The 19,720-nt window shown below is 47.3% G+C and overlaps 1 protein-coding gene across 6 annotated transcripts in view; it reads left to right on the top strand.

Annotated features, from left to right (window-relative positions):
* The window catches only part of ATP6V0A4 (ATPase H+ transporting V0 subunit a4), a 90,212-nt gene that overhangs the window by 61,896 nt on the left and 8,596 nt on the right, over positions 1-19,720 (top strand). For 5 of the 6 annotated variants that reach the window (XM_003318823.5, XM_054655235.2, XM_016958222.4 and 2 more), the window contains 5 exons: positions 373-491; positions 1,541-1,757; positions 5,746-5,847; positions 12,591-12,719; positions 18,791-18,908. In XM_003318823.5, coding sequence (XP_003318871.3) covers positions 373-491; positions 1,541-1,757; positions 5,746-5,847; positions 12,591-12,719; positions 18,791-18,908 — 685 coding nt within the window. The remainder of the gene's footprint in view (positions 1-372; positions 492-1,540; positions 1,758-5,745; positions 5,848-12,590; positions 12,720-18,790; positions 18,909-19,720) is intronic. The other variant, XM_054655237.2, reaches the window with a different exon arrangement.

The following is a 19,720-nucleotide window of genomic DNA, read 5'->3' as shown; positions in this document are numbered from 1 at the left end:
TTTGTATTTTGGTGTAGAGACAGGGTTTCACCAGGTTGACCAGACTGGTCTCGAACTCCTGAGCTCAAGTGATACACCTGCCTCGGCCTCCCAGATTATCTTTTCACGTAGGATTTATCTCCCCTGTTTCCTTCCAGCAATTTGATAATAGCACTAATGATCCTGTTACTTTTGTCATTAAAGTTGCATTTATAAAGGGTTTCATCCTTTTTTCCTTTTTGGACTCTAAAATGTATGCATTGAGCTGGACTGAAATATGAAAGTGCAGTTCCCAGAGCGGTTTGCTCAGGGAAAGTTGTGCTGTGGCCCTCAACTCCAGTAGAACTTCTAAGACTCTCTCTCACTTGGTTTTTTGTCCCATTTCCCATCCAGATTTGGAACTTGGCTTCAAACAAACTCACATTTCTGAACTCGTATAAAATGAAGATGTCGGTGATCCTGGGAATTGTCCAGATGGTTTTCGGTGTTATCCTCAGCCTTTTCAATCACATGTAAGTTTCCTGATGCACTCTCTGCCTGCTCTGTCTGATCACACTGATGATGAATGGTGACAGAGCCACTGGTTTGGGAACTGCATCTCTCTGTGCAAGTTTTCTTCCTATGAGGGGTACTTCCCTGGGCATCTGGGCTTGAGCCAAGACAAGCTGGTTGGCTGGAAATGGCAGCACCTCCGTTTCTCCTGAGCAGAGTCTCTCCAAGGTAAGTGCTCCTCTGGCCCCAGAAATATTTGAGGGTTCAAAAAAAGACTGGAGGCCAGGTGCGGTGTCTCACACCTGTAATCCCAGCACTTTGGAAGGCCGACAGGTGGATCACCTGAGGTCAGGAGTTCAAGACCAGCCTGGCCAACATGGTGAAAGCCCATCTCTACTAAAAATACAAAAATTAGCCAGGCATGGTGTCGGGCACCTGTAATCCCAGCTACTTAGGAGGCTGGGGCAGGGGAATCCCTTGGACCTGGAGGCAGAGGTTGCAGTGAGCCAAGATTGTATCCCTGCACTCCAGCCTGTGTGACAGAGTAAGACTCCATCTCAAAAAAAAAAAAAAAAAAAAAAAAAAGAAACCATTCTTAACTTCCAGGCTGTACAGAATCAGATGATAGTCTCCATTGGCCTGTGGGCCACACTTTGCAGACCCCTATCTTAGAGCATTCTTAGGAAAAACCTTCCAAGTCCCCATTATATATACTCTTGCCTTTAAATGTGCAACTCTGAGCTAGGTCTGCATGCGAAGCTGTAGTCAGATCACCACCCTCTCTGTGTGGGCATGACCTTTGCTTTAGACGTTACTTCTAGATCTAGACCGTGGTTCTCTCTGACTCTTTTGTGCAAAAGCACTTTCCAGTATTTCCTTTTAATTTTCTTTTCTACGCATCCATACAGGATTGCTGTTTGCTGGGGGGGTGGGGGGTGCCGTTGTTTGCCAGTAGTGCAAAAAAAAAAAAAGATAGAACATTTTGTGCTTTTGTGCTTTGAGAGAATAATTAAGTCCTAATGTTCCCTTGATGTTCTATCTTGTGTATGTGTGTGTCTTCCACCCCCAGATACTTCAGAAGAACTCTCAACATCATTCTGCAATTTATCCCTGAGATGATTTTTATCCTGTGTCTGTTTGGATACCTGGTTTTCATGATCATTTTCAAATGGTGCTGCTTTGATGTCCATGTGTCTCAGCACGCCCCCAGCATCCTCATCCACTTCATCAACATGTTTCTGTTTAACTACAGTGACTCTTCCAACGCACCCCTCTACAAACATCAGGTATTTCTGCTTTTTTTTTTTTTTTACTCTTCTTTTATTTACTTGATTATGTCAAATTTCTCTCCACTCTTTTTTTTTTTTTGAGAAGGAGTCTTGCTCTGTCACCCAGGCTGGAGTGCAGTGGCGTGATCTTGACTCACTGCAACCTCCACCTCCTGGGTTAAAACGATTTTCCTGACTCAGCCTCCTGAGTAGCTGGGACTACAGGTGCACGCCACCACGCCTGGCTAATTTTTGTATTTTTAGTAGAGACAGGATTTCACCATGTTGGCCAGGCTGCTCTCGAACTCATGACCTCAAGCAATCTACCTGCCTTGGCCTCGCAAAATGCTGGGATTACAGGTGTGAGCCACCGCACCTGGCCTCTCTCCTACTCTTGAGTGTTGCAAAGAGTAGTTATTTGTAAAACTGAGCCATCTTGGCATCCAGTGGAGGGTGTTACATCCTTTACATTTCAAAAGGGTCTTATTAAATGAAGGTGCAAGCACTGAGGGCTATAGTGTGGCTCCAACCATTCTTGTTGGGGTAATACATGAAAGGGATAATTGCAGACGGATTGAAGATTGTCTTGTACATTGGCTATGAAGAAAGAAAAAAAAAAATAACCCTTCAAATTGTTAGGCTTGCAGCTGTAGAATGTTCTATATGGCACCTTAATACTTAATAATCTTTTATTCAAAGAGTGAACTCTAGCTAAATTAACAAGAATAATAATTGAAATAGAATCAGAAGACAAAGCCCTGTATTCACATGGGCAGACAGTTTCTGGAAAACCATGAATCACACTCATGCTCTTCTGTGAGCTTCCAAAGCTGGCGGGAGCTGCTGTTTTCATTTTTTGCTCCTCTTCCAGAGACAGTTCATCCCAACAGTTGCACTTTATTGCCACTCTGATTTCTTCCATTTCTTTTAGGCTCATTATCAACTTAATATTTTATTTATTTATTTATTTATTTATTTTTATTTTTGGAGATGGAGTCCCACTCTGTCACCCAGGCTGGAGTGCAGTGGCACGATCTTGGCTCATTGCGACCTCCGCCTCCTGGGTTCAAGTGATTCTCCTGCCTCAGCCTCCCAAGGAGCTGGGATTACAAGCACCTGCCACCAGGCCTGGCTAATTTTTGCATTTTTAGTAGAGACGGGGTTTCACCATGTTGGTCAGGCTGGTCTTGAACTCCTAACCACAGGTAATCCATCCACCTCAGACTCCCAAAGTGCTGGGATTACAGGTGTGAGCCACCACACCTGGCCAATATTTTATTTTTAAAAGGTATACAAATCCTATTGGGGCTGGATATAAAAATAACTCAGTGAGTAATTCTTTGATAACACAAATAACAGTAGCTTTATCCCCCTGGCCTCTCCCAGTGATTAACCTGATCATATTATCTGAGGGTAGACTTTCACTAAAAAAGACCCATTTCTATAGGTCCTGATTCCTCTGGATGAAGCCCTGTGACTAGTTCCACAAGGCCAGCTGCCCTTCAGTGCAGAGGTTGTCTGTCGGGGATTGCACCCATCAGATGTTGTAGTTAATGTCATGCTTCTACGGCCACGCCCCTTCTCATGAGTTCAGTTCCTAGTTGTGTTCTCTTTCCCTACCCAAGGATCAATAAGAAAAAGAAAAGGCTGGGCGTAGTGGCTCACGCCTGTAATCCCATCACTTTGGGAGGCCAAGGCAGGCAGATCACCTGAAGTCAGGAGTTCGAGACCAGCCTGCCCAACATGGTGAAACACCATCTCTACTAAAAATACAAAAAATTAGCTGGGCATGGTGGCAGGTGCCTATAATCCCAGCTACTCAGGAGACTGAGGCAGGAGAATTGCTTGAACCTGGGAGGCAGAGGTTGCAGTGAGCCAAGATTGCGCCACTGCACTCCAGCCTGGACAACAAGAGCAAAACTCTGTCTCAAAAAAAAAGAAGAAGAAGAAGAAGAAAAAATGCCTTGTAATCAGGTTTTCATAAGGAGTGAGTATAGATAAGAATCAGAAACAGGTGCATTACTGTTGGGCACCATTTTGTTATCATAGATGGTAACCATGAGCCATCCCCAGAATGTTGACATGAACTGAACGTATTTTGAAGGTTCATTTACTCAGTGCTGGATCTAAACAAACATTTATTTGGATTTCGCAAATAACTCTTCTGTTTTAAGGCAGAGAACTCAGATTCACCAAAATAGTTTGTGTGCTAACTGATTTCATTAAGACTGAAGTCCTCACTTAGTCTGGAATAAGCACTGAGCATTGCACAGTGAGTGCGTGGCTTATCCAACTTTTTTTCCATTCAAAAGCATTATTTGGAGTTGGTTGGTTTTCACACACCCTAGTGTGAAGATTAATTGTCTTGATACAGTTTGAAGTTTTCATAACCTCATTTCGGGGTTATGCAGCTGGAAGAGGCAATACAAGTTAATAAAGTCCCTTCCCAACATTGTCCTGGCTGTCTTTGAATATCAAAGGATAGCTACACACACACACACACACACACACACACACACACACACACTCATCCCGTTGCTTTGTATGTCATCGGGGGAAAATCCTGTTGCATAAAAATGGACAAAGGGCCATGAGACAGCATTGTGTGCAGGTACTAGGATGGATAAGTTCAGCCTGGGTTCACATGGTCTCCCTTCCTCTTTTGGACATTTAAAAGTAGAGTGAGGCCAGGCGCGGCGGCTCATGCCTGTAACCCCAGCACTTTGGGAGGCCGAGGCGGGCGGATCACGAGGTCAGGAGATCGAGACCATCCTGGCTAACACGGTGAAACCCCGTCCCTACTAAAAATACAAAAAAATTAGCCGGGTGTGGTGGCACATGCCGGTTGTCCCAGCTACTTGGGAGGCTGAGGCAAGCAAATCGCTTGAACCCAGGAGGCAGAGGTTGCAGTGAGCCGAGATGGCGCCACTGCACTCCAGCCTAGGCAACAGAGCGAGACTCCATCTCAAAAAAAAAAGTTGAGTGAGGATGGAAGATGGAACAGATAAAGTGTTCCCTCTATTATCAGGGGGAATCTTGTTACAATTGGGATAATAAATTGTCTCCTGGCATTTACTGCGACCTTGGTCAGAATGCTTGGAGAAACGTGAAGGCTCAAGAAATGTTTTTCTATTTCCTTCGAGCACCGTGCTCTCAATCCTTCTCAGCAGCCCTGGCCGAGCCTTCCGAGGCTGGCTGGTTCTTTTGACCGTAGCAGCTATGAGTCATTCCTCTAAACTGGTCACTGGGGTGTGTATAAGAAAGGAGGCAGGGGCGTGAGGATGTGAAAGGTGATCTGGAGCAGGAATATAACAGGGACTCCTCCAGGGTTTCAGCAGAGGCCTGAAGACCACAGCTGCCTCACTCCAAAGGGAAGGCGAGAGAGACCGAGAGTGAGTTCAAAGTGGGTAACCCAGAGCCTGTTGAGTAACTCGCCCACATTGAAGGGATGAAAGTCAGGTAGCGATGGTGAGGAACTTCTTTTTTCTTTTTTAAGAGATAGGAGCAAGAGAGCTCAGATAATTATCTAGGACTCAAAATATAAAATTACCAGTTGAATACTGTTTGTGACTTAAAGTGACCCAAGGACTTTTGAGTACCACCGAGTGACTGGTAAAGTCATGAGGCCTGCCATAGTTTTCATGCAGATCCAGGTGAAAACGACCCCCATGGGACAGAGTTGAAGACAAGGGGTGCCTTTATAATGTTTCATGCGTACTTCTTGTTTAAAAGATCGGTTACATATGGTACAAGGGACTACTCAGAATAAGGAATACAGAGAGTTTCCAGTGTCTACCCTGTGTCGAACATTTGGAAACACTGGACAGATATTTCTCTATCTGCAAGGGGAATATTCCAGATGTGAAGGTGAATGGATTCATTGAAATGCTTTAGATCTCTCAAAATAAAGTGCTAGTGAAGTGGCCCATAGTGGTCATTTTCATCACGTAAAGTGTGCTGTTCTGTCATGTGAAAATGATGAGATCTCGCCATTTTGGTCTTGCAGCAAGAAGTCCAAAGTTTCTTTGTGGTTATGGCTTTGATTTCTGTGCCGTGGATGCTTCTGATTAAGCCATTTATTCTTAGAGCCAGTCATCGGAAATCCCAGGTAAGGGCTGTTTGTTTCAGTTCACCCTACTTTGCATAAGAATGTGGGTTTCTGGAAAGATGAATCTTGGGTTTAGAGAGAATCGTCCTGGGCTGCCAGGGCCAGAAGAATGGTGTTGAGGAACTGACCCGCCCTGAGTATGTTTCGTTCTATGGAGCTAGACTTTTCCACTGGGCCGTCTTATTTCCAACAAGATGCTCTATTAAGGGCAAACACGTTTAAGCCTTATGTCTCGGCTGGTCGCAGTAGCCCACGCCTGTAATCCTAGCACTTTGGGAGGCCAAGGCGGGTGGATCACCTGAGGTCGGGAGTTTGAGACCAGCCTGGCTAACATGGCGAAACCCCATCTCTACTAAAAACACCAAAATTAGCCAGGCATGGTGATGGGTACCTGTAATCCCAACTACTTGGGAGGCTGAGGCAGGAGAATCACTTGAACCCAGGGTGGTGGGGGAGATTGCGGTGAGCCGAGATCACACTTCACTCTAGCCTGGGCGAAAGGGCGAAACACCATCTCAAAAATAAAATAAAATAAAATAAACCTTATGTCTGACAGACTTTGTTCAGGGTGTATGTGTGCTGAGTCTCGTGGTAGTTAATGATTTATAAGGGTCTGAATGTGGTTGTTTTATTAGTTATAAATAATATTTTATTATGATTTTACTTTTAAAACAAATATTAAAAGCTTTTTTCATTAATATTCTAAAGTTGTGAGACTTTACTGTATTATATTACAGATTGTGTCAGGGAATTAGAAGAGTAAACAAATTCAATTAGGTCAGTTTTTGTTTGTTTGTGATTTTTCCCGTTGCCAAATACCAGGTTCAGCCCACTTTCTCTTTTTGTCTAAACTGCCCCTGAGCCTTAGATGTACTAGGGGGGTGAAGCAGAGTTTAATATCAGCCTGAACCAAATAGGATTTCGTAAGATTAACCTTCCAGAGGACATCAGCGTCTAGCTCTGACACACAGACGGTTTGAGATGGTCGTTCTCTGCTTTCCTCTATTAGTGCAAAAGATTAAGCGGAATGTGCTGAGACCGTGTATGTTTTAAATGGTTGTAGATATGTTCAGATTAAATTCTATTTTTCTAAGATCTTTGTTGGATATTGACCTGGACAGGCAGCAGAGTCAGGGACCTAGACATGACGAGACTTGAGTTCAGGAAGTTTGTCCCTATGTGACGCTCGTTTCTCTGTCACCTGCCTCTCCTCCCACTGTCTCCTTATGCCAGTCTGAACTCGTTCCAAAGCTTAGCTGAAACATAATCTATATGAGGTATTCATAAAGAGGAAGACAAAGCAAGGAAGACTTGGTTATTGTTTGGTTAACTGGTGGGAGAGCAAGGTGGTTGAGGGTTGTTGAGGTGGGTGCTTGTCCAGACAGGTGACCAAGTATTTCAAAGAGGGTGGCAAATACCTGTTTGGAGAAGTAGATGCAAGTTTTTTTTTGTTTTGTTTTGTTTTCTAGAGACAAGGTCTCTCTCTGTCTCTGAGGCCAGAGTGCAGTGGCTATTCACCAGCACAATCATAGCTCACTGCAGCCTCCGACTCCTGGGCTCAAGCCATCCTCTTGCCTCAGCCTCCCAAGTAACAGGCATGCCCCCCTGCCTGGCTCAGCTTTTTTTTTTTTTTTTTTTTTGAGATGAGCTCTCACTATGCTGCCCAGGCTGCTCTCAAACTCATGGCCTCAAGTGATTGTAATTTTTTTTTTCTAGGAACTAAATCTGTCCATAAGCCAAGAGCCAGGTTACTGCAGGCTCTCGTGAGTTCCAGGACTGTAAAATAATAGCTTGTCTTGCTCTTTGTACCACACAAGCTCTTTAAATAGTTGCTGATCTCAAAGTGGTAGATTTCTCCTTTGCGCCACCAGATGACTTAAATAGAGGGAAGGAGGGAGAGAGGGTTTTCCTAGTCTGCCTTCATGGATGATAGCTCTGAAACTGACTGGTAACAGGAGCTCCTGAAGACGGCGTGGAGGCCTGTTCCCTTGGCCCTTGGGATGCACGGCTGTTGGTTGTTTCCTCAGGCGGCTGCTTAGGGTCCTTTTTGTGTCGGAAACATTACCACCTCCATTCAAGAGATGGTCCTATAATGGCATTATTTGCCCCTTCTCCATCTCTCTTTCATGAAATCCTACAGACCTAATACATAAACAATTTGTTCTGACGGACTTCAGGTGATATGAACAGGGGTCCTGTCTATTAGCCTCTCCTACAACCTGGGTCCCTGCAGAATGTGGCCTGGGAACCTCTCCACTAGAGGGCCGCCTGTGGCGTGGCCCTGGTGACATGCCCCGTGGGCAGCCAGTGAGTACACATCTCCTTCCGAGAGCCCTTGTGGCCAGCCACCAGGCCCCCCACGTTCTGTTTCCCCTTCTGACTTGCTGCTATGAACCCAGGTCCCCCCATACTCCCACATCTCAGGTCACAGTGAAATAACTGTGTGTTTCTATTTAAAATCTTCGGCCGGGCACAGTGGCTCACGCCTGTAATCCCAGCACTTTGGGAGGCCGAGGCGGGCGGATCACAAGGTCAGGAGATCAAGACTATCCTGGCTAACACGGTGAAACCCCATCTCTACTAAAAATACAAAAAATTAGCCGGGCGTGGTGGCAGGCGCCTGTAGTCCCAGCTACTCAGGAGACTGAGGCAGGAGAATGGCCTGAGCCCAGGAGGCGGAGCTTGCAGTGAGCCGAAATTGCGCCACTGCACTCCAGCCCAGGCGACAGAACGAGACTCTGTCTCAAAAAATAAATAAATAAATAAATAAATAAACTTCATTTCAACATGTGCGTTTTTTATGGTTAATGTTATTGAAACATATAACATACAGACAAGTGCATGAATAACGAGGCACCAATCCATGAAGTATCACAGCATGAACACGTTCGTGTCACCAGCACTTAAATCGAGAAATGGGTCATCCTTAGAACTTGAGAGTCCTGACCGGGCACAGTGGCTCATGCCTGTAATCCCAGCATTCTGGGAGGCTGAGGCAGGTGGATTGCCTGAGGTTAGGAGTTCGAGACCAGCCTGGCCAACATGGTGAAACCCTGTCTCTACTAAAAATACAAAAATTAGCCGGCGTGGTGGTGAGTGCCTTATAATCCCAGCTACTCGGAAGGCTGAAGCAGGAGAATTGCTTGAACCTGAGAGGTGGAGATGGCAGTGAGCTGAGATCGCCGCCATTGCACTCCAGCCTGGGCGACATGAGCGAGACTCCGTCTCAAAAAAAAAAAAGTTTTTTGTGCCTTCTTCCTGTCACTCTTACCCCAAGAGCAAACATTGTGCTGACCTCCAGGACTGTCAGTTCGTTTTGCCTGTTCTTGAACTGTATTTAAATGAAATCATCCAGAATGCCTTCTTTGGGATCTGTCTTCTCTCATCCAGCATTGCAGTGTTAGTAATTACAAATGGTGATACTATAAACATCCTTGTATATATCTTTTGGCACATGGGTTTGAATTTTTATTTATTTTATGTATGTATTTTTAGATAGGGTCTTGCTCAGTTGCCCAGGTTGGAGTGCAGTGGTGGGATCATAGCTGACTCACCTCCTGGGCTCAGGCAATCCTCCCACCTCAGCCTCCTGAGTAGCTGGGACTGCAGGCCTGCACCACAATGCCCAGCTATTTTTAAATTTTTTTGGTAGAGATGAGGTCTTGCTATGTTGCCCAGGCTGGTCTTGAACTCCTGAGATCAAGTGATCCTCCTGCCTTTGCCTCCCAAAGCACTGGGATTGTAAGTGTGAGCCACTGTGCCCAGCCACATGTGTTTTTAGAAAGTTGCCGGTAGCTAATTTACAATGATTGCTGTATGTTTTATTTCATACACCACCCAGCTTAAGCATTGTGCGATTTTAGTAAGAGGACTGCAAGTAAGTATCTGGAAGGACGATAGTCACTAGGATTCACAAGTCCAGTATCACACTTCTACAAAATTATTCATGTTCATTTTAACTAATTCAAGAATAATGAGCAGAAAAGGGTAGAGTTTAGGGTTGGAAATGGAGAAACCGTAATATATCTCTCCTTTGATATTTTCTTCTATAAGTTGAAGGAGAGAGAAAATAGGATTTCGAGATGACAAATATAAAGTTAACTTGAGCCACGTCCCTCCCCATGGGATAAAGAACCACAAGGTCTTGGGGACAGCCTAACCTAGAAGCTGGCTCTTGGCACCTGGCACCCTGGACTCTTGTCTAGATGGACCTGAGCCCACTTCTGGGTCCTACAGAGGCCTTGTTCCTCAGTCTCCTGAGGGCAGACCAGGCCACTGGCATGGACACCACGAGTCCCTGGGTGGCCAAGGGGCAGCTGTCTGTAGGGAATGCGAGCAGAACTTAGACATTTTGGGTCAGGGTGTCTGTGTGCACATACAAGGCCCTCATGATATAGGATGAAGCCAGAGGTGAAAAAAAGAGGGCTCCCTGGTCCAGGGCCAGCTCCCGTGCTGCCATGGCATGGCGTGAATTCTGAATTTCAACACAGCCTTCCCAGTTTTTACAAAGATTTATTTTTTAAGCTAGAACCCCTATACACACACTTTTTTTTTTTTTTTTTTTTTTTTTTTTTGAGGCAGAGTCTTGCTTGGTCACCCAGGCTGGAGTGCAGTGGCGCAAACACTGCTCACTTCAGCCTCAACATCCCAGGCTCAAGAGATCCTCCCATCCTAGCCTCCTCTGTAGTTGGGACAGGTGCTCCCTCAGCCAGGCTAAATTTTTTTTTTTTTTTTTTTGAGAGATGGGATCTCACTTTGTTGCCCAGGCTGACCTTGAACTCCTAGGCTCAAACATGAAACATATTTTATTTAGGAATTTGTTGGCTTGATGTATAACTTTTAAATATTTCAACCTATGGCATGTGAACTACTGTCTTTGCTCTTGCCCAGAGCCCTGCAAATGTTAAGTGCAGACCTGCTAAAGAAAGGAGGGCCCTGGCTGGGTGTGGTGGCTCACGCCTGTAATCCTAGCACTTTGGGAGGCCGAGGCAGGTGGATCACCTGAGGTCAGGAGTTCAAGATCACCCTGGCCAGCATGGAGAAACCCCGTCTCTATTAAAAATACAAAAATTAGCTGGGCGTGCTCTGGTGGGTGCTTGTAATCCTGGGTACTCAGGAGAGCTGAGGCTGGAGAATCTCTTGAACTGGGGGACAGAGGTTGCAGTGAACCGAGATTGTACCACTTCACTCCAGCCTGGGCGAAGGAGCAAAATTCCTTCTCAAAAAAAAAAAAAAAAAAAAAAAAAAAAAAAGAAAGAAGGGTCCAGATACGTTGATGCCTAATTTGCAATACCCCTCCCATGAAATCATTCTAGAAAAACTTTGGACATGGGACATTAAGCTTCATGGTGACTTGAAAGAAATATACCATTCACACTTAGGGGTAAAACCAGACCAAGTTGAATGGTGACTATGCCTAGATTTTTTTTTCCTTGAATTTTTCCTAAGCTATTTTTATAGTTAATTTCACAAGGCTACATGGAAGGTACGACTGTTGATTTATGACCATGTGTATTTCTTTTAACAATGGAAAGGCACTTTTGTACTTGCATTGCTTTAGTGTCAAGACTATAATTTGGCACATTCTGGAGCATTGTGGAGAAAAAGCACATGCACTGGAGTCAGGCAACTGAGTTTGAATTATGGCTCTGCCACTTACCAGCCTTGCCAGCTGTATGATCTTGGGCACATATCTTTCTTTTTTTTTTTTTTTTTTTGAGACAGTCTCACTCTGTCCCCCAGGCTGGAGTGCAGTGGCACAATCTTGGCTCACTGCAACCTCCGCCTCCCAGATTCAAGCAATTCTCCTTCCTCAGCCTCCCGAGTAGCTGGGATTACAGGCATGTGCTACCATGCCCAATTAATTTTTGTATTTTTATGGAGATGGAATCTCGCTATGTTGACCAGGCTGGTCTTGAACTCTTGGCCTCAGGCAATCCTCTCAACTTGGCCTCCCACAGCACTGGGATTATAGGCATGAGCCACTGTGCCTGGCCTTTAATTTTTTTTTTTTTTTTTTTTTTTGAGATGGAGTCTTGCTCTGTCACCCAGGCTGGAGTGCAGTGGCGTGATCTTGGCTCACTGCAGCCTCCACCTCCTGAGTTCCAGTGACTCTCCTGCCTCAGCCTCCCGGGTAGCTGGGATTACAGGCATGCACCACCACGCCCAGCTATTTTTTGTATTTTTAATAGAGATAGGGTGCCAGGCTGGTCTCGAACTCCTGACCCCAGGTGAGCCACGGTGCCTGGCCTAATTTTTGTATTTTTAGTAGAGATGGATTTTCACCATGTTGGCCACACTAGTCTTGGACTCCTGACCTCAAGTGATCTGCCAGCCTCCGCCTCCCGAAATGCTGGGATTACAGGTGTGAGTCACCACACCCAGCCAGGGACATTTCTTTTCTTTTTTTATTTTTATTTTATTTTATTTATTTATTTTTTTGAGACGGAGTCTCTCTCTGTCGTCCAGGCTAGAGTGTAGTGGCACGATGTCCGCTCACTGCAAGCTGTGCCTCCCGGGCACATTTCTTAACCTTTCTGTGCTGCAGCTTACTTCTCTAGAAAATAGGGTGATAATTGTGCTTATATAAAATGGTTGTTGTGAGGGCTTAATGAGATAGTGTAGTGTTTAGAACAGTGTCTGGTACATAGGTAGTTTTTGAGGAGAGCCTTTATTTATATTTATATGTGTTAGAATTCTCAGGGTGAGTTGAGCGCATTCCTCATTTCCCTGCTTGTTGTCAGCTGCAGGCATCCAGGATCCAAGAAGATGCCACTGAGAACACTGAAGGTGACATCTCCAGCCCTTCCAGCCGTTCTGGCCAGAGGACTTCTGCAGATACCCACGGGGCTCTGGACGACCATGGAGAAGAGGTATCTGGGACGAGAGCCCCTGAGGAAGACTCCCCAGTTTATACAAATTCTAGAATGGACATAGGCAGTAGAGCTGGGTGGGTCTGGAGGGCCCCATGGGGCAGTAGCCCTGTCACTGCTGAGTCCTGGGAAGCTGTGAAGGTCTCAGGGAAGGGGACCTACTAGCTAGTCTAAGAGGATCAGAACAGCTATTTAGCAGCCAATCTGGGCACATTTAAATATTTCTAGTCCAAGTACCGCTGCATCTGTATGTGTCAGGTGAATATCAGCCTCAGATCTAGTGACATAGAAGGTCCTGCGTGTCACTGAGGCCTCCTTGGCTCAGCACCACGCCCCTATAAGCTTTCTTTTTTGTTTGTTTTTGAGATAGAGTCTCACTCTGTTGCCCAGGCTGGAGTGAGCCAATTTCGGCTCACTGCAACCTCCGCCTCCCAGGCTCAAGTGATTCTCCTGCCTCAGCCTCTCTAATACCTGGGATTATAGGCACCCGCCACTGCACCCGGTTAATTTTTGTGTTTTTAGTAGAGATGGGGCTTCACCATGTTGGCCAGGCTGATCTTGAACTCCTGACCTCAGGTGATCTGCCTGCCTCGGCCTCCCAAAGTGCTGGGATTACAGGCATGAGCCACCGTGCCTGGCCCCCTATGATCTCTTTATAATGTTATCTGCCTCTCATGTGAATTCATAAATTGTTTTGTTCCCTCATCCCTCCCTGCCCCTGCCTGTGCAAGGACAGCCACTGCCCCTCAGGAGCCCGTGCCACATCCTCCCAGATGAAAGCAGCTGTCTGTTTCATGTGTTGACTGAAGTCAGCCACATTTGTGAATCCCAGGCTGGAGGCTTTAACCGGAGCTCTGTTCTAATTTGGGAGTGGGAACTGGGTTTCCATGAGGGCCACAGATGCTATAAATGGCTCCATTTGTGGTGTTAATTGCTTATTTTAAAAAGTTTTCTCTTGATAGCCATGTGTGGTGGCTCATACCTGTAATCCCAGCACTTTGGGAGGCCAAGGCAGGCGGATCACTTGAGGTTAGGAGTCCAACACCAGCCTGGTCAACATGGTGAAACCCTGTCTCTACTGAAAATACAAAAATTAGCCAGGCATGGTGGTGGGCACCTGTAATCCCAGCTACTGGGGAGGCTGAGGCAGGAGAATAACTTGAACCTGGGAGGCAGAGGTTGCAGTGAGCTGAGATCGTGCCACTGCACTCCAGCCTGGGCGACAGAGCAAGACTCTGTCTGAAAAAAAAAAAATTACCTTGATTAATTAGAATTAATGAAAAATCTCAATCGTGAAAATTCTTTCCAAAAAAATTCCAGGTACAGAGTGATCCACAGTAGTGGCTGTTGACATTACCAGGTCTGTCAGACCTGCTGGAATGTTTTAGAATCCAACCCACGCATGTTCTGACTCCTCAAGTCCTGGCCTGTCCAGGGCAACCTCCCTCATCTCTTCTCCTCCTGCTCTCAATCTATATCCAGACAATTTCCACCTGCCACCTCCAACATGAACAGGCTGCCCTTGCTTGGGCAACTTTAGTCTCCATTCATGGACCTCTTTCCCCCAGGTCTAATCATGCGTGGGTCTCCTGTCTCCAGGCAAATGTGTGCCTCCCCCTGTTTCTCTTTCAAGTTCCTTGCTTGCTTCTCTCCACACCAGGATTAGCCAAACTCAAGTTTAAGGGTGCAGTCCTGGACTGTCACATCTGCCCAAAACTGATCCCAGCCACAAGTATGGGGGTTCCCAGGGCCACCCTCACTTCAGGCAAGCTGACTATACATTTGCAGGACCCCTTAGGGTCCTTTGGGGCCAAAATGACTCACAGAACTCCGGAAAGTGCTATGCTGACAGCTTTTTTTTTTTTTTTGAGACAGAGTCTTGCCCTGTTGCCCAGGCTGGAGTGCAATGGTGCGATCTTAGCTCACTGCAACCTTTGCCTCCCAGGTTCAAGCAATTCTCCTGCCTCAGCCTCCCGAGTAGCTGGGATTACAGGCACCCACCACCATGCCCGGCTAATTTTTTTGTGTGTATTTTTGTAAAGATGGGATTTCACCCTGTTGGCCAGGCTGGCCTTTAACTCCTGACCTCAGGTGATCCGCCCACCTCGGCCTCCCAAAGTGCTGAGATTACAGGCGTGAGCCACCGTGCCTGTCCACTTACAGCTTTTGTAGCAAAAGAATTTAAATCAGAAAGGCAGAGAGGATAGGGCAGTATCTGGGACAGTGAGTTCCAAATGAGGAGCTGTGTCCTTGGAGGCACATTACTGTCCCCACATTGATGTGTGGCAAGATGTGCAGAGAATCGCCAGCCCAGGCCGGTCACCCAAGCTTCAGTGTCCAAAGTTTTACTGGAGTTTCCTCATGCAGGCAGGATTGACTGATTGACTGATGATTGATTGGTGGATGCAGCCCCAGCAGTTGCTGCAGAGTCCCCAGCTCTCTCCCACCTTGCAGATCAGTCCCAACTCTCTAAGCATGTGGTTGGTCTTTCTGGTGTGGCCAGACCCCACTTCAACTATGAGGTGCCCAACTTGAGCCACTGCATTCGCATAAACGATCAGGTGTGGTCCCAGGGGCCCAGCATGAATAACAAAGACCCTTTCATGTGGGAAATGCCAGTGGTTTAGAGGTTACCTCCCAGGAGCCAAGACAAAGCCAGTCCTGTTCAGTAAGGTTAATTATGATTATTATAATTACTATTTTGAGACAGGGTCTTGTTCTGTTGCTGAGGCTGGAATGCAGTGGCACAATCATGGCTCACAGCAGCCTTGACCTCCTGAGCCCAAGCGATCTTCCTGCCTCAGCCTCCCGAGTAGCTGGGACCGCAGGTGCATGCCACCACACCTGTCTAATTTTTTGAATTTTTGGTAGAGATGGGGTCTCACTTTGTTGGTCGGGTTGGTTCTGAACTCCTCGGCTCAAGTGATCCTCCTGCCTCGGCCTTCCAAAGTGCTGGGATTACAGGCATGAGCCACCACCCCTGGCCAAGATGAATTCTTTCTTATGCAGTTCTTCTTTACCTTGACTCTCTCTACCTGCTCACTCCATCTCTGCCCATCCCTGTCCCTTCAATTCCTCACAGCTGCTTTCATTGCTAAATTGAGGTTCTCATTTTTATCTTGTCCCCATAACCTCTGACATCAGTGACTACCGCCATGCCTTCCTGGGTGTCTCCCTCCGCAGACATCCGTGACTGCACCACCCCACCCCCCCCACCGGTAATTCCTTCCTGGACGTCTCCCTCCGCAGACATCCGTGACTGCACCTTCCCATTCCTCCCCATTCCTCCCCATTCCTCCCCACTCCTCCCCACTCCTCCCCACTCCTCCCCATACCTCCCCATTCCTTCCTGGATGTCTCCCTCCGCAGACATCGGTGACTGCACCACCCACCCCATTCCTTCCTGGACGTCTCCCTCCGCAGACGTCCGTGACTGCACCCCCGCTCCCCATTCCTTCCTGGACGTCTCCGTCCGCAGACATCCGTGACTGCACTGCCCCCCAACTCCCAATTCCTTCCTGGACGTCTCCCTCCGCAGACATCCATGACATCCATGACTGCACACACACACACTCCCATTCCTTCCTGGACGTCTCCGTCCGCAGATATCCGTGGCTGCACCCTCCCGCCATCCCCCCCATTCCTTCCTGGACGTCTCCCTCCGCAGACATCCATGACATCCATGACTGCACACACACACACTCCCATTCCTTCCTGGACGTCTCCCTCCGCAGACATCCGTGACTGCACCCCCGCCCCCCATTCCTTTCTGGACGTCTCCCTCCACAGACATCCGTGACTGTACACCCCCACTCCTTCCGGAGCGTCTCCCTCCACAGACATCCGTGACTGCACCCGCACCCCCACCCCCGATTCCTTCCTGGGTGTCTCCCTCCGCAGACACTCGTGACTGTACCCCCTCCATTCCTTCCTGGACGTCTCCCTCCGCAGACATCCGTGACTGCAGCGTGACTGCTCTAGCTTCTTTGATCTTTTCTTTTCCTCATCATTTTCTTGTTTTGTTATCTCATCTCACTCTTTTTTTTTTTTTTTTTTTTTTTCCCCGAGACAGAGTCTCACTGTGTCACCCAGGCTGGAGTGCAGTGGCACGATCTCAGCTCACTGCAACCTCCGCCTCCCGGGTTCAAGCGATTCTCCTGCCTCAGCCTCCCAAGTAGCTGGGACTACAGGCATGCGCCACCAGGCCTGTCTAATTTTTGCGTTTTTAGTAGAGGTAGGGTCTCACCATGTTGGCCAGGCTGGTCTCAAACTCCTGACTTCAAGTCACCCACCTGCCTTGGCCTCCCAAAGTGCTGGGATTACAGGCATGAGCCACCGTGCCCGGCCTTGTTTTGTTATCTCTGAATGAAGATGTTTCCCAAGGCTGGGAGCGCCTCTTTCTTTTCTTTTTCTTTTTCTTTTTCTTTTTTTAGACAGAGTCTCACTCTGTTGCCAGGCTGGAGTGCAGTGGCGAGATCTCGGCTCACTGCAACCTCCACCTAACAGGTTCAAGCGATTCTCCTGCCTCGGCCTCCTGAGTAGCTGGGATTACAGGTGCACGCCACCACACCCGGTTAACTTTTTAATTTTTAGTAGAGACGAGGTTTCACCATGTTTGCCAGGATGGTCTCGATCTCTTGACCTTGTGAGCCACCTGCCTTGGTCTCCCGAAGTGCTGGGATTACAGGCGTGATCTCCTCTTTCCTTGATCTTTCCCTTGTTGATCTCCTCCATCCTCCTGCAGATGCAGTCTCAGGAGTCCATTTCCAGCCGGGACTTTTCTTCGGGGCTCCGGTAGTTCCACCTTAGCTCTCATGTGCAGAGTGTCTACTGATAAAGCCCACTGCCATCTGAAACTCAGCATGTGGAGAGTCAACTGCCCACCTCCTCTGTCAATGTCATTCTTCCAGCTACTTGGGCTTAGGAGCCTCAGAGCCCTGGCTGCCCTGGCCCTGAGTGGGTAAGGGGCCTTCTCTGTGTTCCCACGATACCACTGCATGCCCTGGTCATTGCGCTTCCCAGAGTGTGGCATGGGAACCCTTCTACATATTCTCCTGACTAGGCTGTGAGCAACTTGAGGGCATGTACAGCACCAGTCAATTGTCCCCCATGGCCAGGCACAGTGGCTCACACCTGTAATCCCAGCACTTTGGGAGGCTGAGGCAGGCAGATTGCTTGAGGCCAGGAGTTCCAGACCAGCCTGGGCAACATGGTGAAACCCCATCTCTACAAAAAATACAAAAATTAGCCAGGTATGGTGATGCATGCCTGTAGTCCCAGCTACTCGGTAGGCTGAGATGGGAGGATCACCTGAACCTGGGAGGTCAAGGCTGCAGTGAGCTATGATTGTGCTACTGCATTCCAGCCTGAGTGACAGAGCAAGACCCTTTCCCTGTCACATCAGAGAGCATGAGGGGAGAATGAGCTATGGCTGTCTTCTTCGTTCTGTTATTTACTTCTTTCCTGTGTTACTGAGCTCATAACCAAATTGTCCTTTTTTTTTTCTTTAAGGCTGTCCCTTCTCTAAACTATGATGCTACCAGAGTAACCTGCCTCTATGGCTCCTCACTGAATCCAGGTTGTTTCTTCAACTTTACTCATAGCTTGCCTTTCTAGAAACTTCCACACAGGAGCACTGTCTTCTATTCCTCACCTAAACAAGCTCCCAGTTCCAGCCAAATTGTTTTCTTTCCGACTTGACTAGGTGATATTCCCAGCTACCTGTTTCTTTCCCAACCAGGGATCCTGTTGCTCCTCAGGAACAATTTCTTGTCCTTCAAGTCACATTCCTACCCAGCCTTCCTGGCACAGCACAAATCTCATCTCCCCTTACCACCCAGTTGTCGTCTTTGAGCTTTTTTTCAGCTATTGCTGGGGAACGTTAAGACACACATAACATATGACTTTGTCCTGATAATTCTTTCTCTAAGTCTATTACTATTTCTTTTCCCCTAGTTAGACTGAAAGTGTCTGAACAGCAAAGCCCATGTCTTATTCATCTTTGCATCATTTGGAATAACTTTTGTGTAGAAAGTTCTCAATGAAGTAAAATAAAAAATTCCGTCTTTCAGTTCAACTTTGGAGACGTCTTTGTCCACCAAGCCATCCACACCATCGAGTACTGCCTGGGCTGCATTTCAAACACAGCCTCCTACCTGCGGCTCTGGGCCCTCAGCCTGGCTCATGCACGTGAGTGAGCAGCCCATCGCGGGGACAGTCAGCTCTCCCCAACACCCCAGGAAATAGGTGCAATGTATTTGGAAGTAAAGGTGACTTCTCCGAGCTATTTGTGGATGTTTGCCAAAAGAATGACTCTTCTTTCCCAGGCACAGGTGCCTTTTCTGTGGGTCTGGCTGCATGTTGCTGGGGTGGTCACCCTCTGTATTAATAGTCTCCTACTGCTGCTGTAACAAATTGTCACAAACACTCGTGGCTTAAAACAACACAAATTTGGCCGGGCACGGTGGCTCACACCTGTAATCCTAGAGCTTTGGGAGGCAGAGTTTGGGCGAATTGTTTGAGCCCAGGAGTTCAAGATCAGCCTGGCCAACATGGTGAAACCCGTCTCTACTGAAAATACAAAAATTAGCTGGGCATGGTGCCTGGTGCCTGTAACTCTAGCTACTCGGAGACTGAAGCAGGAGAATTGCTTGAACCCGGAAGGCAGAGGTCGCAGTGAGCCGAGATCACATCACTGCACTCCACCCTGGGCTACAGAGTGAGACTCCGTCTCAAACAAACAGACAAACAAAAAACCCAACAACACAAATTTGGTGTCTTCCAGTTTTTGAAGCCAGAGTCCTAAAATCAAGGCGTGGGCAGCCGTGCTCCTGCTGCAGGCTGCAGGTAGAATTTGTTTCCTGGCCTTTCCAGCCTCTTGAGGCTGCCTGCATTCCGTGGCTTGCGGCTCCTCTTTGCATCACTTCAACCTCTGCTTCCAGCATCAAATCTCCTTTTTCTCTGACTGTGACTCTCCTGCCTTCCTCTTACAAAGACTCTAG

This window comes from Pan troglodytes, chromosome 6, assembly GCF_028858775.2.
Source record: "Pan troglodytes isolate AG18354 chromosome 6, NHGRI_mPanTro3-v2.0_pri, whole genome shotgun sequence".
NCBI lineage: Eukaryota > Metazoa > Chordata > Mammalia > Primates > Hominidae > Pan > Pan troglodytes.
Note: the sequence above shows the minus strand (reverse complement) of the source record. Positions and strands in the feature narration are given on the sequence as shown.